At 36.6% G+C, this 19987-nt stretch overlaps 1 protein-coding gene across 2 annotated transcripts in view; it reads right to left on the bottom strand.

The window, feature by feature from the left end:
• The window catches only part of KITLG (KIT ligand), a 57253-nt gene that overhangs the window by 23889 nt on the left and 13377 nt on the right, over positions 1-19987 (bottom strand). For both annotated transcript variants that reach the window (XM_074827097.1, XM_074827098.1), the window contains exon 2: positions 7293-7406. In XM_074827097.1, coding sequence (XP_074683198.1) covers positions 7293-7406 — 114 coding nt within the window. The remainder of the gene's footprint in view (positions 1-7292; positions 7407-19987) is intronic.

The raw sequence follows: 19987 nt of genomic DNA, 5'->3' as shown, positions 1-19987 counted from the left end.
TTATTTGTTAATTAAAATTTAGTTCCAATTAAAAATTAAAACAACAATTTCAAAATATTGTGGTTCTAGAAATGATCAAGGACAATACTTACGCACAGTCAGTCACTAGTGAATTCCAAACAATTTTTTATTTACAACGTGGGCTGAGCCACAATCTTTCAGTTCAATGACACCTAGCTTTCTCCTACAGCTTTAAAAAACAAGTTTTATACAAATGATCCTGGTAAATTCCTTTCCACAGATCTTTTTTTTTTTTATTTTTATACCTACACATTCCCAAAGTAGCAGTTGCAGAAGTCTCACTAGAATTCCCTGTATCAATTTCTACTTACCTGGCATTTTGGGAAGTTGATTCAAGATACTATAAATACTGAAAAATATGCAATACATTTGTTTTTTATTTAGAGCATCCAATTTATTCTAAATCCTCATCCACAATTTTTTGTATATTTTTTCTTCCTCTGAAAACATTCTGACATCATGACACATTAATAGGTAATCCAGTTTCTTTTCCAGCTTCCTTTGTGTGCCTAGAAAGGTAGGATTAGTAGCACTTCAATCAGCAAAGATAGTGAAGATGCTACTGTATGTGCAAAGTTTCCCATACTCACTCTAGAGGGATTCAATACTTAGCAATGTCAGCAAAAGCACCGTTCTTTAAGAAAGGTCACTGGAAGATTAAATTTGTTCCATATCAATGAACACTACAAGAATTGATATGCATTATGTATACAATCTACTGTCATCAGAGCCTGTCAAGCACTTTGCATGCACAGTTAAAAAAATGTAACTGCCCAAGAGCTCTTACAGCTTCTCAGACAAAGCCAGAGAATACAGCTCAGCCTCAGGTATTTTTCTCCTTGACAGACTGTGAATCGGAAAAGATATTTTTGAATTTACTACTAAAAATGAAGATCATTGGGGGGGAGAGTGTCAAACACAAAATATATGCCCTGCCTCAAGATGAAACAACTTGTTAAAGTTTTATTGATTAAACTCCACATGCCAGATGCTCTGCTGATGGTAAATGATGGAGCTCAGTCCAAGTGAGGGAGTTGTATTTGTGTCCCAGTTGGACCTCTCAACTCACATGCAGAAAATAGGGTAGAGCCCCTGATGTAAGAGTGAAGAATATGATTATACTAAATCTGTGCATTTGGTACTCTCTTGCTTTCCTGAAATGAATCTTGAAATTTCATTGAAGACTAACCACCAAGACTACGATCCAAAACCAACCGCTTGATTTTCAACTGTTGAAATGATCCAGAAAGGAATGAAAGGACTCTGCATACCCACTCTGTGCAGGGTGCCTGACTGCTGTGGCTCCCAGCAAGGGGCAGACAACAAGAGCGCTTTGAGCTACCTGAGCAAAGAGGGACTGAAAGGGACTATCCCTTGAAACTCCCTGCGTCCTGAAGTGGCTTTTTTGGTTCCTGTACTCAACTCCTTAAGTACAATAATAAATTTGGGGGCAACAAAACACCTGCCTCCATGACTTACCTTGATTTAGACAAAAGTAACAGTTTTGATGATTATAGAGAACATCACCTGATAACCTTGGAAAGTAGCGTATAGAACTAAAAGAACCCTGCATTGCAATTAAAATGCCACAAAAAGTTTCTCTGATTTCATGGATGTGTGGGGTTGTAGAAACCCTATCAGGGTCTGAGAAGAGATGAAAAACAGGGCATCTTGACTTACATATTTAAATCCATATAAAACCAATATTAAGTGCTATATTGCCATTTGTAACAAAATCTCAAACTGGGAAGTGTAAGATTCCTTTTAACATAGAGACATCTGAATATTTAATACAGCACTGTTGTATTGCATAACCCAAATATACTTTTAAAATATGATCATGGTCACATATACAGGGAGATGAAAAAGGGATGTTGTAAAAGTGATTTGGGTTCCATAAGCTACTCTTTCATTGCAACAGCAGAACATGAGAGATGGCCTAACTGCAGTCAAGTGTTTTGAAATAAGGGCTACTGCTCCTGGAAATTCTCTTTATTGTGACTGTTTTAAAAATTTTAAGGAGACAAGTGTAGATATTTTTTTTTTTATACACAGATCAAAGATAAAGTAAGTTAATAAAGTAAAAATTATCATTTACAATTGTTAGTGATTTCTTTTTTACTCTGGGGCATATGATGGGAAAACCATACTTTCCTTTTGGCTACCATTTCTACCTTCCTTTTCTCTTGTCATCATTCCCCTTTTCCTACTCATTAATAACTCTGTATCTCCCTTTGCATCTTAGGCTTTTATTTTCCTGCAGGAGCTTCCACTTTCTGTCCATCATCTCTGCAATCTACTCTATCTCATCTGCTAATGAAGCAGTTAATAAAATCCTCATCATTTGGCTTAAGACAACATGCTAACGATTTCCATTCACACTTCTTATAGTCACAGTGGCAGATTATTTGCAGGTTAACAACACTGGATCATTTTTATAACCCCTTCACTCAGGAGAGTTAGAGCCATTTAAAAATAAATATCAAATGTTGCAGAGACTGTAAAGTACACATTTACAGAAAAGATGCAATGTGGAGGCAAAGTGTATGAAACAGCATGTCTTGAACAAGCAACGTGGTCAGTAAATGCTGGCTATTGTTTGGGCTTCCAACATTGAAAAGAAAGAAATTGCATTAAACAAGTGGATCATGGAGGAGGAGGTGAATATCAGATTTTGTTAATGGATGAAACCAAAATATATAGAGTATATAAAGTACATTCTATAAAAACTGCACAGCCCAGTGAAAATTTTACCTATACGTAGGTTTGATGTTCATATTTAACAAACATACAACAGATTCCTATTCTAATGCAAAATCAGAGTCACAATTACAGCAATGCAGATTTCTGCTGACTTTATTGGGACAGGCTTTATTGACAGGTGTTGCAATTAGAGTTTCATAAAACAGAACATTTGTTCATGAAGTAACGTGTTTCCCTCCAGATATCTTCATTTAAAAAGAAGCAGAAGTTCAAGTGATTAGTAATGCAGAATGGGTACTCTGTAAATACTTTTGTTCTCTACAGGTATGAAATTATGCTCTTTTAAAGTTCTCACTATTAAAAGACAAACAAAAAATGATTGTTCAATTGTGCTTTGCTTCTTAAAACCATTTTACTTAGGACACATTCTTCATATGAGAAAATTATATTATAAAGAGTTGAATAAATTTAATCTTACAGAAAATACAAGTCATTTTGGTATGAAGAGATACGCGTTTGGTTTGGTTTTGGGTTGATTAATGCTCAGAAGCCTTATTGTTATTGAGTCTGTTCTTTCTTTCCTATTCCAGTTTGTGGTATGAGTCTAGTATGATGCTAGTGAAAATCCAGATTAACACCACTCAAAACAAGTTATACCATACATCTGTCCTCAATTTATCACTCAACACAAAACTGATCAGGCAAATGACCCACATTTTCAGGCACCACTCACTGTGCCTTATTTATTTTCCAATAGCTTAGGCTTAGTAGACATCCCTAGTCTATATTCACAGAAAGTATGACTGAGGCATGTTCTTCTGATATTCCTAGAATACAATGCAGTCGAACAGAACCCAGTTGCAGCCATGCTCAGGGGTTTTCTACCAGTAATATAGGGGGTTTACAGAACTTGGAACAAGAAGCCCAGAACCAAATAAATGAAGACTAGGTTGTATCAAGCTACAAGCAAAAGAGTTTGGTAGGCAATTGTGGCACTGTTTTGCAAGCAGTAGGTGAACTGCAGTAGAAGTCAGGAAGAACAGAGTAGGAAAAAGAAAGAAGGGGGACATGGATTCATGCTGCAAAGAATTTTAGCATGCGATAGGAAGAGTATGAGAATCTGCCAGGAGTTCATCAAGCAGCATTCTTCTGGCAGCCACGAAGAGCATAACAGATACCATGGAAATAACGAGGAGAAGCTAGGACAAGAAGGCAAACTCAGTGCATGTTAAGACATCACAGGCAGTGTTAATAGTTAGTGCCTTTGAAGGCAAAACCAAGAAGCTTGCCATTGGTAATGAAAAAAAGGAGGAACAGCTTGAAGGAAATAAGTAGAAGATACAGGGTCAGAGCAGCAAATTAATAGACAGAAGGGCAAAATTATAGAAATAGAAGCCAGAAGAAGACTTTTCAGTAGACTGGATTTTTATCCACCAAGAATCTGGAAGAAAAGCGAATTTGTACAGACAGAGAGCTACAAAAACAATTTTTTCTGTTATGACAGAAAAAACAATGGAGGTTTTAAAAGTCAGCTTAAAAGGGTCTGTGAAGTGTCAAGAGCCAAAATGAACACCTTCATTATAGACCTGAATGGCTGGTGAGACATGGTGATATACCTTTACAGTGAGGAGAAAAGGCCCAAGGAAGACAAACATTTTGGGGAGATGAAGAGATCATAATCTGCCTCAGTGGAGGATTCAGGCCATACTGAATCTAAGCTGATGTCCGAGCATTTTTGATGAGACAGGAAGAAGAGAGGCCAATATCCTAAACTGGGACTTGTGTACTACTGCTGAAGAGCTAGTTTATTGCACACAGATATGACTTTGGACAAAAGGGTTTAAAGAACACGACAGCATGGCCAAGATTAAAGCCTTTAGAAACAACCATCGTACCACTCTCAGCAGGTGTGATAGAGCTTGTGGATAACATCACAATAACTATGGGCAATAACATTAACTTCTGTGAAATCCTCGGTGTTACCATTTGTTCTCAGTGTGAAAGGCAAGGACATTTATTAAAGACATATGTCCTACTGGAACAAAGTCTTTGGATCAGTGGAGAAATAAGACTTTTAAAGGCCAATAGGATCAATAAAGAACCCAACGAACCACCTATGGATTCTATGTCTAACTCTGAAGACATAAGTCATCAGAATATCATTCCTTAATTCAATAAGGATATTTTGTTTCAAAAAGCAGAAGTGGTACAAAAACATTTATAGTAATTTACAAGAGTTGTAGGGTCTCCTGCACTTATTTTTAAGCAACATCATGTCGGAGTCCATATTATATGCACTAAGGATATATTTCATATAGCATTAAAAATTGTACTTTTTAGCAATCTCTGTGAATTTCTCCCTTCTTGTATTTACGCTGTCAGCTAATGTTATTTTGTTTTAAAAGTACTTTAACCTTTTTGTGTAGTTGTCATGGTGTGGCATTTCAAAAGAGAATGACCAACTTGCAATATAGTCAGTTTAATGGAAGCCAAGAGTTCTTATACTAAATTTAAGATACTAAACTTCTTCCCATGTTATCCTTTCAATTCTCAAGTGGCTTTATGGAAATTATTTCCACATGAAAATTCTATGCAAATATTAACACAGACAGACAAAACAGGGATACAGACTTTCCTCAAAACATTCTTAGAGGCACAACTCAAAACAGAGAGAATACAGGTGTCTGGGCTTTGTATTTTCGCATCTCTCTGTTATCTCTCCAACCCAAAATATCTTTGAGCTTGCTAGTTAACTTCACCCAAATTTTGCATTTGGTAGAGAATCTGAAAGGTATGGGTGTAAGTCAGGAAAAGGACCGTACAGCATCCTTACTGAGGCCATAGCAGCTCAGCCCTACCCGACTCTGCTCAGGCTTGGGAGCAGCAGAAGCACAGTGCAACCTGAACAGTTGGCAGAGGTTTTCTTCCAGGACAAGCAGCACATACACCAGAACAGTTGCCACACAAAGTCCTTCCTGCTCAGCCAGCAGCCCAAGCAAAAGGGGATATAAATCTGGCAAGTGCTTGAAACATTGCTCAGGTAGACATCATGCCTAGGGGGCATGGGAGGGAGCAAGCAACCATGCTGCATGTGGAGAACTAAGAAGGGATGAGAAGGAGGGTGGGGGTATGGAAACAAAGTGCTTGCAGGGATATGTGCAAGAACTGCAGTTGCTGGACTAGGCTGGAGGAAGATGTAGGAACACAATAAAGTCACAGTCAAATTAAAAACTAACCTAATTTTTATATTAGGTTTCTTTCATAGTATATCTCAAAAGCAAAGTGTGATTGCTCAAGCTGCATGCAAATTTTTGTAACCTGTATTTATACATTCTTGAAGTTTAAATTGCACTAAAGGGCAAGTTAAAGCATTTGTTCTGAATATACATAATTGACAAAATGTTATTGCTATTCCTGTACTAGACAATTTCACCAGCTCTCACAGGAGTTCTGTTATTCTGTCATGCTTTCAACAGGTTTAAATCAAAGCTTAATACTCTTTCAAGAGTTGAAATATTATCTTGAATAAACATGCCAATACTTCAGAATTCTGCCTAGAGGGACTAATGTGAAACAGTAAGCATCTGAGCAGGACTACAGAGCACCCCCAGAGATTTACACTATGTGCCAATGTATATAACAATGCCCAAAGAAAACAAGTTAAGAACACTGCACTGGCAGCAAATGTAAGGGACTCCAAATTAAGTGTTTGATAATATTAATGCTGGTATTGCAACTGTTTTTTCCATAATGAAGCCATAATTTTCAGCTAAAGTCAGTATGTAGATGAAGGTATGGTTGTTATTTCTTAAAAACTTTGGTGTTAGATCCTACACTACTGTAAGTTAGCATAATCACTGACTTCACTGGAGTTAAATACCAACTGACTTCACACAAGGAGATGCAGTTTTTCAGGTTAATGCAGTGTTCAATTAAGTAACAGTTAAAATGTACTTAAATGGATTCAGTTCTTATATGAAGCCATGAGTCCTTCAGACCTGAACTTCTAGGTACAGCAAGTAGAGAAACACGTAATGAGTGTAGCCCACTCACATCTAAAGACTGTAAGAGCTGTTCAATCATTATTGCCTTGATTGTTACAATGATGTCTAATACGATACTATTGTTATATATGGCACAAGTTTGCCATGTACCTAAGGTAAAGTCTTCTGGTTCAGTTGTGTTTGCCGCCAGTCTGCTCCACGCAGATCAGTAACACAAAGACAATAATCTTTCATCTGCACGAGAGGCAATCTAATTCCAGACAATGTTTGAGGAAATCAAGACTTTTGACAATTTTTATAGAAGTTTGGAGGGAGGAAAACACATATGTACATACACTCCAGCTTGGTCAAGAAGGTCATTTCTTCAATGAACTCTGAAACTATTCTCCAGTCTCTGCAACAAAGGTTTTGGTTTTGATCAAGTGACAGATGTTGATGGAATTTTAATTTTTTTAAAAATATTACCCTGGTTCTAATATAGATTTGCTAACTTTGCTTAAAAATGTGTCATTAGCCACTGATTAATTTTAACATAAAGAATAATATAAAAGAAAAGCTACTTACCAATTTTGCAATGTCATTCACATCATCTGTCACTGGATTCCCGCAGGAGCTTTGGGCTTTGACAAGAGGATTAAGTAGGAGTAGTTGAAGACAAAAGCAAGTGATAATCCAAGTCTATTTAGTAAAAAGAAAAGAAACAAGAAATCCCAAGTAAGCAATCTCCAAAGATGAAGTAACAAGAGATTGTAGTAATGTTTTTCATTGAAGTCTAAATGCAACAATACTCTTCATCTTTCATGAGGACATATTCGTACCACTATAGTATAATCTTCACGGCAGGGAACCACAGAAATGCACTTAATTGATCTTTTCTGGAAGCAAGTACCTTTAGACTAATAGTGGAAAACCTGGTATTGAGCCATCAGGTTACTTGCACAGGATTCTGCTTAGGTGGGTTTCTGCAAAGTTTACAGATACCGAAGAAGAGAAAGAGACAAACTTTGCAATATTCTTCATCATCAACATAAAGCTAACTAAATACTTGTCATTTACCTGATAAGGTATTTGATAACCTTGTGCCTCTAATGCGATAATGGTTGATAAGGAACAAAATGATACCTGACCACAGCAAGATAAAAGGAGAAAGTTCATGATCACAGCCATTACATTTGGGTACTTAAACTGCAAGCTAAACCACAACTGGACTCTGCCCAAATGTATTTTCTCTAAGTGACGTGCCCTGGCCTCTCAGGAGCAGCAGCTTGGCTTTGGTACTACATTTTCCTCCTAAATCCTATAGGGAACAGCAATGCAATGTACTCACACAGGCTTGTGAGACTCAGCCAGAAAACCACCAGATAACTAGCTGCGATGCACCTGGGTGTCTCCTTGGCTACACTGCCTGAACTTCCTCGCCTTCTGTTGTTCCTTGTGCTTTGCTGGTTTCCCACAGAGCCCTGTGCCAAGTTTAAGCTGCAGATCTTTATCTCCAGAATGTTAAAGCATTTAAGTTATGGATAATCGAAAGTTGCCTCGGGTTGTGAAGCTTCTTGTGCCAGCTGACTAAAGCTGTCAGCAAGAGCCGATGATGGTGTACATTTACTGTTAAGTATGGAATTTGCCTGTGCAGGCTCCTGAGCCTCCACGAGGGCAGGACTGAAACCAGAATTTGCTTTTGCACAAACCAAGATACATCTCATCCCTGTCTGTTCCCTGTGACAGGTAGAGAGCTCTTGTCTCCAGCCTTGCCTTCAAACACTATTCAACCTTTCAATTTATGACCAAAGCATATCAAACAACATAGATGAAACTCTCTAGGAGAGCAAAGAGACAAAATCAAAGATTTAAAAGAGTAAGTGTCATTATAGTAACCTAGAGGGGCTAAGAAAGCATGATGATAAAGGTTGCTTGGGAGCTACATAAACATGATGGAGCATTGCCGGGCACTTTACCTAAAGCTGTTAAATCACAAGTAAATGTCTCTCTTCTATATCTTAAATCTTGTATTCATCTCACCTCTCAAGTAAAACTGGTCATTTGCTTTCTTAGAATATGGCTTCCTGACTCATTTAGGTAAAGCCAGTGTGGGCTGCTGCTGGAAAAGACAATCCAGCCTCCTCCCCCTACGTCTTGCACTGGCACTGGTGAGATGGTTTAGCCAGCTGCACCAGGCAGACAACTTCCATTTTTGTTTTCCTGTGCTATTTTTCAGGCAGATCAGCTTTTTGATCCAGGGAACTGAGACAGCAGAAATGCTCTGTTAAAGATGGGACAAGCCAGGATTGACCTTTTGGTGAAGCCTGCATTTGGCTTTCCCTAAACCATATCTTCAGACACCACAGGATCCCGATGATGGGTAGACCTACACACAAAGAAATCAACAATATTCTACACAAAGTACATATTCAATATGCAGCATGTCTTTTGAAAATGCCTCTTGCTTCAACATAACTAGCATTTAGAAATACTTTTAATTTAATATTTGTACAAATAATTATTGAGAATAATTACCTATGTGAAGAATTGAGAATAAGTACCTAATTTGAAGTTAGGTACTTAACACTCTTTCTTACAAAACCTCTGTATATTATGCTATGCAAAGCTTTGTAGTTATACATATATGAACAACTGAATCTCTGGAAAGATGCAACAAAGATGCTGCTAGTCTCTGAAAGGACCTTTGAGAGCTCCTTGCAATGTGTAAGAGCTCAAAGTTGTTTAAGAGCTAGCTTTAAGTGGTCAGAGAAACATCTCTCTCTCCTCACATAAGCTCCAAAATCACAGAGGAAACCGAAGTGGACCTCAAATTAACAAACTTCAGGTTAACTTCCCCGCTATGATTTTTGGAACTGTTATAAAAAAGACAAGATATTAATGACAACCAGCTCCAAAATGGACTAACTATACTGCTTTTAAGAATTAAGAAAAAGTATTTCTACCTTTAAACAGTAGACTAGCAGTTACACTCACTGGAGTTCAGGAGCGTTTCCCTTATGTGTGCTTTGGAGATGAAGTTCATGCCAGAAATCGTCCATTTCTTTATTGGGTTTCTCAATACTGAGTAGTATGTAAAAGGAAAATGAGATTTGTTCACTAACTTGTGTCACTGTCATAGGACAATGTTTAACCTAACAGTCTAATAATCAAAAAAGTAACAAAACTCTTTAATTGGAAATACTTTTTTGCCAGAGTGACTGAGTAATATTAATAAAAGCAGCAGCACACTCCAGATAAAACCAGAACTCTGATGTATCTTGTCAATTTTTACACTTCTGGATCTAGAGACAACCCATACATGACCCTTAAAATAACTATGCATTTTATAATTATGCAAATAAGACTACACATTTTTCCTATGTAAATAATGTGATCTAAAAGCATAATAATTTTTATAACTGCTATTAAAAACAAATGTTTTGTAAATTTTGAGATGATTTGAGGTTTTTCTTGCTTGTTTGTTCCCTGTGTCATCCAACAGGAACTGAAAATCTGCAAAATACTGCTAGTTTCAACATGCCTACTATCCAAAATCTTTTAATTATTTGCACTTACAAATATTTATATTACACATGCCTACAGGCACATTGTATGTAAGGACTGTATAGATCAAAGAGCTAAGCTATTTTTGTGTTATTTACTAATGACCAAACCTGCTGTTTGAGCAAAACTTGAATAGACTGAATTAAATCAAGCACAGAACAAAAGGGAAGCTTAAACAACAGCTTTATAAATAGATTCCAGTTTTACACTTTACTAAGCATAAATGAAAGTTACCTCTACAGTACTCTTAACAGATTTCCATATATAATTACTTCTAAGCAAAAATGGGATTTTCAAAGCTGGCCACAGGATTTAGTCACACATCATCTACCAGCATTAAATTGAAGATATATGGTAGACAGGAGGCAGACCAGTATACCAAAGTGCCTCTTCCTATTTTTGGCTCAAGAATTATTCGATTGTTTAAATATTCTGAAATCTCTTAAATACTGAATATTTAAGTTGCTTTTGTGAAAGGGAAAAAAATTATTATACTAGAAAGGATAATTCAAATTAAAGTTTTCAAGTATGCACTTTTGATCATTCTGCAAATGATTTTTATTATTGCTTGTAAGTCACAATCTGTAATTTCAGTTAATAGCATTTCAGAGACTTAGCTAGCCATCCAATGGGTTGAAAGCCATCCTTTCAGTTGTAAATCAACAAATATTTCATTTATGTTCTTCATTTATGATCTAGAGTGTTGACAAAGGCTGCTGAATGAGTGCTTTAGCATCTTTTTCACAGAATGTTATCTAAGATACTCAATCATGCTGGTTAATGTTCAGCTAATTGCTTAAGTGGAAAGCAGCAAGGGGAATACCACATTGCTAAATAAGCCAAACATTGGAAAGTCTGGACATTTCCAAATATCTAGTTTGTACTGAAAACAATTTGAATCATAATTAAGGAGAAATCATCCAAAAAATTTAAAAAAAAGGGAAATAATAAAATGCAAAAAATCTCCACAGGGAGAGGTAGTAACTACACAGATGAATGGGTTCTTCATTACAAAATTTCTTCCATTCAAATCATGTTAGCCACGGATTTTTTCAGCCCAGTTTCTTGAACAAATCATCCAGTTAACCACAACCAAACCATGGCTACAGTAGGGTTAGCTGACAATATGGAGAAATATTCACCCTGGGACAGGCTTCCCAAATTTATTTTTCACTTCTGTTAATGCTGGGGTAGAAGCATTTTTCAATATTGGCTCCTCAGGCAGTGTTTGCATGCTGCTTTGCAGAGGCACAGCTTGTGAACTTCTGCCATAGACAACATTGGTTGGTCAGTCATAGATAGCTAACTTAATGTTCATACTTACGTCTTAAAAAGCCTTTTGTAAGAAGATTCAGAGAAAATTAAAATAGAAAGAAAAGATCTCTCTTGCCTTTATTTTTTTTAACCACAAAGCATCCAGAAGCATAAAAGCATAACAATTATTTCATACATCTACTAATCTATTTAGTTATTTAGCTGTGATAGAGATAATTAAAGTCACAGAAGAATTGTCTTTAACCAATTAAGAAATTTACTGTCAGCATGGAAAAAATCTTAAAGTGAAAGAAGAGCATTTATACGGAATGTAATCCATTTTACCTTCACCTGTGCAAATGGCAGCACTAACTTTAGTACTCTAAATGGCTGTGTCTAAATACTGCTTAAATGCTAAATATTGCTCAAGCCCCAGAAGAGTGAGTTTGGTGTGGAAAAAAAAAGTCACCCACCCATCGCCCATGACCACCTAGTTCTGTAAGCAATGGAGTATTTTGGCAAGCACATTTGGAACTGGAAAGGTCCCTACAGCTCTCAGGTACCATTGAGATTACTTCAGTGTAGTTGGAAGAAACACTGCGTTATTCCTGAACAACACATAATTGAAGCATTAAGTCCAGTGTACACCCATCATTGTCCTTCAAAAGACTGGCACTAGTCTAACCAAATATAATAGCCTATCAACTAGGGTGCTCACTAATGAGTGACAGACCTGGGTTAAATTTCCTCTAAACAAGGTAATTCCAACTTACAAATATCTGTATTCCTCTTATCTACCTCATAATTACCACCAGAGGCACTTTCCCACCTATGATGTCTTCCTAGTCAGTAGGGGCAAAATGGGGGTACACTGGCATTCCTGACCTTTATTTTTCAGAACGTTTATGCATTTTACACTGGCAAGCCATTATATAGAAAAAAAAAGACATGTTCGCTGCACAGGCATCAGAACGTTTATGTGTATCCTCGTCTCACACATGCTCCTCCATCTGGGCACCCTAACTTCTGGGAAGCTCCCCAGTCAACATGCGAGTTTTCTTGAACAACCTTTTGGCAGTCTATTGAACAAAATGGAGGCTAACTACAGCTCAGTGCGTCACCCTGCCGGGGTGAGACACCTAAAAGTTTCTGGATCACACCCTAAATGCTTTGTTATGATTACAAAAAACAGATGCATACTTTTCTAGTGACTGATACCATTCTTCATTTTTTTTAACAATGATGCGTAGTAGGGAGAATGATTATAAAAGTAAACAAAATTCATCAGGGAGTATCAGAGTGATTTATTTGGATTCTGATTTAAATACAGACTACAGAAGTGCTGGTCACTTCTTCAGAGTAAGTTTTGGAGTGCTTTAGACACAGAATGTTTGAACACATATTCAGTTATTTACAAAATGCAGAATACTCTTCTACCCAGTTCTTCATATAATAGCTAAAATATGTAATACAAGGGTACTTCATGGCATAAAGGGGGAGGAAATTAATGAGTTATTGCTACAAACATAAGCAGGGAAAGGTGCCATTGCCCCCTACATTCAAATGAGTTCAATGGGCAACCCACTTTCCCAGCTGTTTGATCTTTTTTTTACAGTTCTGTATTTGCCTTTCCATGAGGTTTCCAGCCATAAATCCTCTTCCCCCTAACCTTTGCACACTCACTTGCTTTCTCAGACTTCTGGAATGCCAGACAACTGACAAGAACAGGATTTTTCAGCTAATTGTCCATTTGGTAGCAGAATACTAAAGTGGCTCTTGCTGGACTCCACCAGCCACATGTGCAAAGGAAAAGCCAATTGCTGTATCCAGATGCTTACAGACCTTGTTCCCTTCTAAGGTATGCTGTTAATGAATCAGAAATAACTGTATCCAGGTCAATGGATAAAAATAGTACCTAACCTGTTAAATGCTAAAATGCAGATCTACTTTTTCTTCACTACTTTTTCTTCAGCTGGAAGGAAAAACCATTCTCTAGTTCTGCTAAGTTATGCACATCTTTTTCCTGAGACAGACAAATTTAAGATACGTGGTCTTACTGTGCTGAGAAAATGACTCACACTATTCTTTCCCACCATCCAGATCTTGGGAAAACTAGGAAGCTACATAGACTATATGCCAACTTCATTTCATGCAAACTCAGGCAATTGCTATCATCCTGTACCCCTTCCAGTTCTCCCTGACAGATGCAGAAGCAGCAGGCTGCTCCAGCCAATGTGCTACCGTTGCACTTAGTAAGGTGCAACCCAACTCCTGCTGCATTTGGTTTGTGTGTTTCAGCTGGAACCAAGACAAACATGATAAGCAAGAAGTGTAAACTGATATAGAGTTTGCCTTGCAAATCAATGTAATCCAGGTATTTTGTAATTACATTCAGTAAACTACAAAACAGTGTTTTTAATATGTAAACGAATGTGTTTATTTTCCATTCCTGTAAGGATACCAATGTAAAATATTTGGCTGTTCTAAAAATGTTGGCTTTGCCTCTTTAAAAACGTTATCTGTTTCATAATAAATTTTGTCTACTTTTTATTCTCACTTGACAATCAAGGATTCAGGCAGTTTCCATGCATCCTAAATCTGTCCTGGATGACAGCGAGTTTGTTTAGTTCCCAAACACTGGGAACTGAAGTTACTAAGAGACAGGTAATTATATACGGATGTTGCCTCTGGAGATTGTTTAATGGCATCCAAATAAATATTTACTGATAATCATCCATCAGGTGGCATTCTAGTTCTGCAAAGAACCAGGAGTTTTGTGGACAAAAACTTTTCAATTGGAAGAAAGGTTAAAAATTAAAAAAAACATGTTTTGAAAGAAATCTTCCTGTTAAATCATAATCTAAGATTATGAGGACCTTCAGAGGTCCTGCACTTAGCACAGTCTATTTAGGACATATGTACTGGCAAGAGATATTTCTTCCCCTCCTTGTAAAGTTCCATTACAGTCATCCAGGATTGGTACTGAAATTTTACATTTTTTTATACCACTTTAGAGTGATAAAGACCAATATTTACTTGTTCTGTTAACGGAGACATTGAGATCCAAAATACCTACACAATCAGAATAGAAATAAGCAGAAGAACAGACTTCAGTTGACTCAACAAAACCTCCCACAAACTCCGAAGAGGAAGTTTTTTGGGTTTTTTCCCCCCACCCCCTCCTGGGAACTTGTGAAAGAGTTTTCCAGCATAAATCCAAAAGCATTTTTAAGTAATTGAAAGGGGAAGGCAAAGTAAGATACAAGATTATCTTGGCAGGGAGGACAAGATTCTCACACTGTATGGAGGTGGATGATGTAACCTCCTCAGGGAATGACAAGACATTCTCTTAAGTGAAATACTTAATTAAAGATTGTTTTTAAAGATTTATTTCAGATGTCTTGCTTGTTTGCCAAGTTTGTGCAAAAAAAAATGCACTATCCTGAATATTCTTTTGAATTATAATGAAAATGTACACAGTCATCCTTTTAAACCATAGACCTTCAAGCACCAGTAAAGGAAATGGAATAAGAGTTGTTACAGAAATTCTATACTGGATCTTTAATTCTTACCATCTGCTACAAAGTACATGGAATTTGGGTTGGGAGAACTGTTACACTGACAAAATTAAAAAAAAAAATATCAAGAACAGCAAAAACATAAGCTGTTTTAATACTTGGCATACGATGAAACTCATGTACATGATCAAAATGTCTCTATCCTGCCTAGTATTTAATTTGTAGTATGAAGTAAAACAGGTTAAGTGTATTCTTATTCTTTCATGCACATAAACTTTTCTATAAACTGTATTATAAACATGAAGAGTTTTCAGTTCATGCTTGAGCCTGTGGAAAGAGAACATCCCAAAGAAAATATTCTTATACAAAATTAAAAGGTTTTAGGTGGCTTTTTTTTTCATTTTCCTTTTTTCTTTTCAATCCTTTTATATTTTCTTGTATAAGCAGAAGATGATTTTTGAAATATAAATCACAGACTGGTCAACTTGATCTTAAACTGAAGACATGTCCTCAGAAAGACAATGTTCTGTTTCTGAACTCTGAATTTCTCTATTAACATCCCTGATAGGCCCTGTATCTTTATAGGGATATAAATTCAGCACTAATTTCTGAGCTACTCGATATGAAAGACCTCATTACAAAAGGATTAGTGCTGAACACAGACTAAAGCTGGATGCCAGTGCAGTTGAGATTGTGTTTCATTCACCTACCTTAATTGTATTACATCCTTACAGTTATGAGCTTAGATGTGATTAAACACCACTGTTTCGATATGCCAATACCAGTATAAGCTTTGACACTGCTGAAGGATGACAGTTTTTTACATCAGTATTGTATTATAATATCATGAGACTATTCATTCCTGATGTTTTACAACTGCTATCTACATTGGTGGTCTACAAAAGCACTCAAGATAACTGAGAAACAGAGGTTGCATAAATTATATGGTTTGCATCATGATAAAGATCTTGGGATTGAGCTCCAGTAGTTATCCTCAGTCCCTCTGCCATTGTGAAGTTTTCATGACCAACATCAGGCAAATGTGGCACTCTGCAGTCCATCCAAAAAAGCTCTGGCAAAGCTCTGGCATCATCTGCTACTAAGGCAAATGATATCAGTAACCTGAATTCCAACATACAGGGAAAGGTCTACACAGTCCTCCTCAACAGGCAATCAAAAAACTGGTATTCCTGGACTTTATTTGCCCTGTTCCACAGCAGGTACCAGTTTTCAAAGTCACTGTGGGCTTCAGGTAACACCTGACACAGGTAGGCTCCAGATAACAGTCCTGTTATATCCCACACCTTTGATGCCGCAGGTAGGTTACATTTGTAACAGGGCTAGATAAAACCAAATAGAAAGAGTGGACAAGTAAAGTGGGAGTGGAGGGAATAATCATAGAATCATAGAATTGCTTATGTTGGAAAAGACTCTTAAATTCACCACTAAACCCTGGCTCTAAGTGCCACATCTACACATCTTTTAAATACCCCCAGGGATGGTGACTCAACCACTTCCCTGGGCAGCCTGTTCCAGTGCTTGACAACCCTTTCAGTGAAAAAATTTCTCCTAACATCCAATCTAAACCTCCCCTGGCACAACTTGAGGCCATTTCCTCTTGTCCTATCACTTGCTACTTGGGAGAAGAGACCAACACCCACCTCGCTACAAGAGCGATAAGGTCTCCCCTGAGCCTGAACACAGTTTTTGAGGTGAATCTCGGGAAACTGTTCCAGATCTTTACTTTTCTGATGGTTAAAAGCCTTCTTGTACTGTACAGTTTAAGTGTACTGATAGCAGTTTATATCAATGTGTTCTCATGGCAACACTGCTTCTTTGCTTATGTAGTTATACTCCCGTCTTTCCGGTTTGTTCTCTTGATATATTTATGGAGATCAATCCTACTATCCAAGTCTTCATTATGCCTAACTAAAAAGCCCATCTGAGTTCCAGTGCTCCATGACACAGAAGCAACATAAAAAAACACTAATGGAAAATAAACAAAGCACTGCCTTTCTCTTACTTCTTTTCAGATTACAAATCGTATTTATTTACTCTCTATAGTACCTTAGTTTCACAGGCTCCCCTCTCCAGGAAATGTAAATAGAGGATTACCCTACCTCTTACTGAGCATTGTTGCAGCTATTACAATGGATGCAGTATCCAGCCAGGTGGTTGCTTCTGAAGTGGAGCAAACAACTTAAAATCAACACTTTAAGTCATGCAACTTCTAAATGGGATCACTCCTCATTAGTCAGAGCAGTTTCTCCCATTGATAAATAACTAAATAACAGTTGACATAAAAAGTATTCCCAATTTACTCACACAAAACCTGGCTTCTCTGGATATATTCCAGATAGTAGCACCTGCATCAATTTTAAAAGGCTTGGAACAGGAAATTTCAGTGCACCAGAACTGAGTTTTCACTTTGATATTCCAAAACCTCAGTTGATAACTTTTCAAATTATGATTTAACATGTATTTTCTCTTGTAAAATGTTGGGGAGGAAAGTGATTTTGATGGGATTAAAAAGTCCCAAAACAACCAAATATTCAGCCAAGCCTTTGGTCAAAGTTTTCAACACCAATGACAACATTGAAGAAGGTCATTCTGCTTTTCAGCTGCTTTAAATCTTTTTGGGAAATACTTAAGGGCTATTTCAGGTTTCCTTCCATCATCCGTAGTGACACCTAAAATTTTTAACATAAGTAATAAAGGCTGTCACTCACTCTTTTGGAATTCAAAAGATACTTTTATAAGCACTATTGTAAACCTATGTGATTACCTTGGAGCATGTAAAAAGGATGAAAAGTAGTCTTCACACACTGCTCTACTGTAGGATGAAAGAGTCTCTATTAATGATGTGCCTGTATACCATTCATGATTTAGAAATGTGGGCTTACAGATTTAACACAGTGTTTTACAAGCATCTTGCATACAAAACCCTACGCTAAGTCAAAAGAAGACCTAGTATGCACTGTAAATATTCAGAGAAAAATTTAACATAACAGTGCCTAGTTTGTTAGAAACAGTTTGAGTTTTAAAACACATAACCCTTTCCACACCATGTTCTATTTTCAACAAAACACATGTTGTTAGGCAATGAAGTCGGCTTCTGGCCCCATAAACAGCTGCTGCAGACATTTTAACAATAATCTATAGTCAACTTTTACAAAAACTGCAGGAGGTTTCTGGAAGGTAATTTTTTGGAGGAAAGGATTAAAAGCACCTAAAGGCAAGTTGTTCAAAAGTAGCATACAACAAAAACAACAAAAGCGAAAAATGAAACCTGCATCTCCTGGCTTTGGTGCCAGGTTTTCATCTTCCTTTATCAGGAGATGCAGAAAAAACCCTGAGGACTTTGAGCATGTTGAACTTATTTGTCACAATAAAAACCCTATTATTCTTTGTTCATTTACATAGTGTTTCTTGATAGAGTAGTTAGCTAACCAGAAGGTCTGTTGTGATATTTCCCTGGGAAATGTGTAAGGTTAAACCTTCACATTCAAAAACTTGGAGCATATGACCACACATTTGTCAGTAATGAAATGAAGTTTCAATGAGCACATCAGAAATAACACTGCTAGGCTGACATTCTCCCTAGACCTATTTAAAACTATTCATTTTTAAAATTTCAGTAGAACTTGATTTTGTACTTCTTATCACTGTACCTGAGAAGCTGAGCTGTATACATTAGTATTGAACCAAGAAATGTTTGTGAGAATCATGCTAGCAGTTTCCAAATAACACAGAGTAAAACAAAACCAGATTTAAATAATTTTCTGACTGGGGAGAAAAAAAAAATTAATTTCAGATCCTGATTTCAACTCAGTTCTCTCATATGTATTCATGAAAGCTATCCAGTAAATAATTTTACTTCCAAAAAATGCTCTAATCTCTTAGCATTTAATTTCCTATATAATTTGAATCAGATGCTTTCCTATACATACTCAAAACCAAAGTGAACAATTTAGCTTTAAGGTAATGATCTGTGAAAGAATAACACAATCTTACATTTACACTGTTATTAAAATATAAGTACAATAAGAATAAATCTATTTATTTTGTGAAAAGAATATTTATGCAAAGTGATACACTGATGGATGAGATTAATCTCAAATGCCTTGAAGTTAATGCTTGTGGGACTGCAGATAAATCAGGTAACTGACACATCAAATTAGAAACTAATCTTCAAAACATTTAAGTACGGTTGTAAGACAATGTAAGCACTGGGCAGGCATTAAGCCATTTACCTCAGCAAGTTGGAATTACAAGTATATTATGCCTCGTTTTAAAGCAATTGAGTTGCGATATTAGTAGGAACAAATCAACAATATTTTTTTATGTTTTTGATCTAAATTTAAAACATTTTCATCTGTCAAAAATATCTAAGTGATTATTATTATTCCATCTGTACATCTTTTTACCACAGAAAATAAACATAAACTCGTTTTTCAAGATTTACTAAAATGTGTTGTGCCATTGTTAATTCTACAAGTTCTTTCTGAAATTATTTTCATGAGATATATACATTATTTATTTTTTTAAGGAAAGCAAATTGCCAGAACGGCCATTTTAGTCATTTCAAGCAACATATGAGGTTGTTTCAGGACAATGTAAGCTGAAGATAGCAAAAATGGGATGGGACTGATCAAAATACTTTCTACAACATAAAATGCCAGCGACTGTATTACTGCATCAGAAACTCAAGAATATTTTTTTATTCCTGTGCACCCCTAAAAGGGGAGGACATCCTTTTAAGTACCTTTCCCTGTCGATGTTTAAGTACTAGACAAGAGTACCTTTCAGGGATGGTCCATGGATACTCCACTGTCTTTCAATGGCTAGAGCTACGCAACATGTCTGCATTGCATAAAATTTTATTAGTTCTAACCATTCATACTCACATGCTAAAAGAAAGATCTTTCAGTATAAATGTCTCAG

The sequence above is a fragment of the Strix aluco genome, chromosome 5 (genome assembly GCF_031877795.1).
Source record: "Strix aluco isolate bStrAlu1 chromosome 5, bStrAlu1.hap1, whole genome shotgun sequence".
NCBI lineage: Eukaryota > Metazoa > Chordata > Aves > Strigiformes > Strigidae > Strix > Strix aluco.
This window is presented reverse-complemented; position numbering and strand designations above follow the sequence as displayed.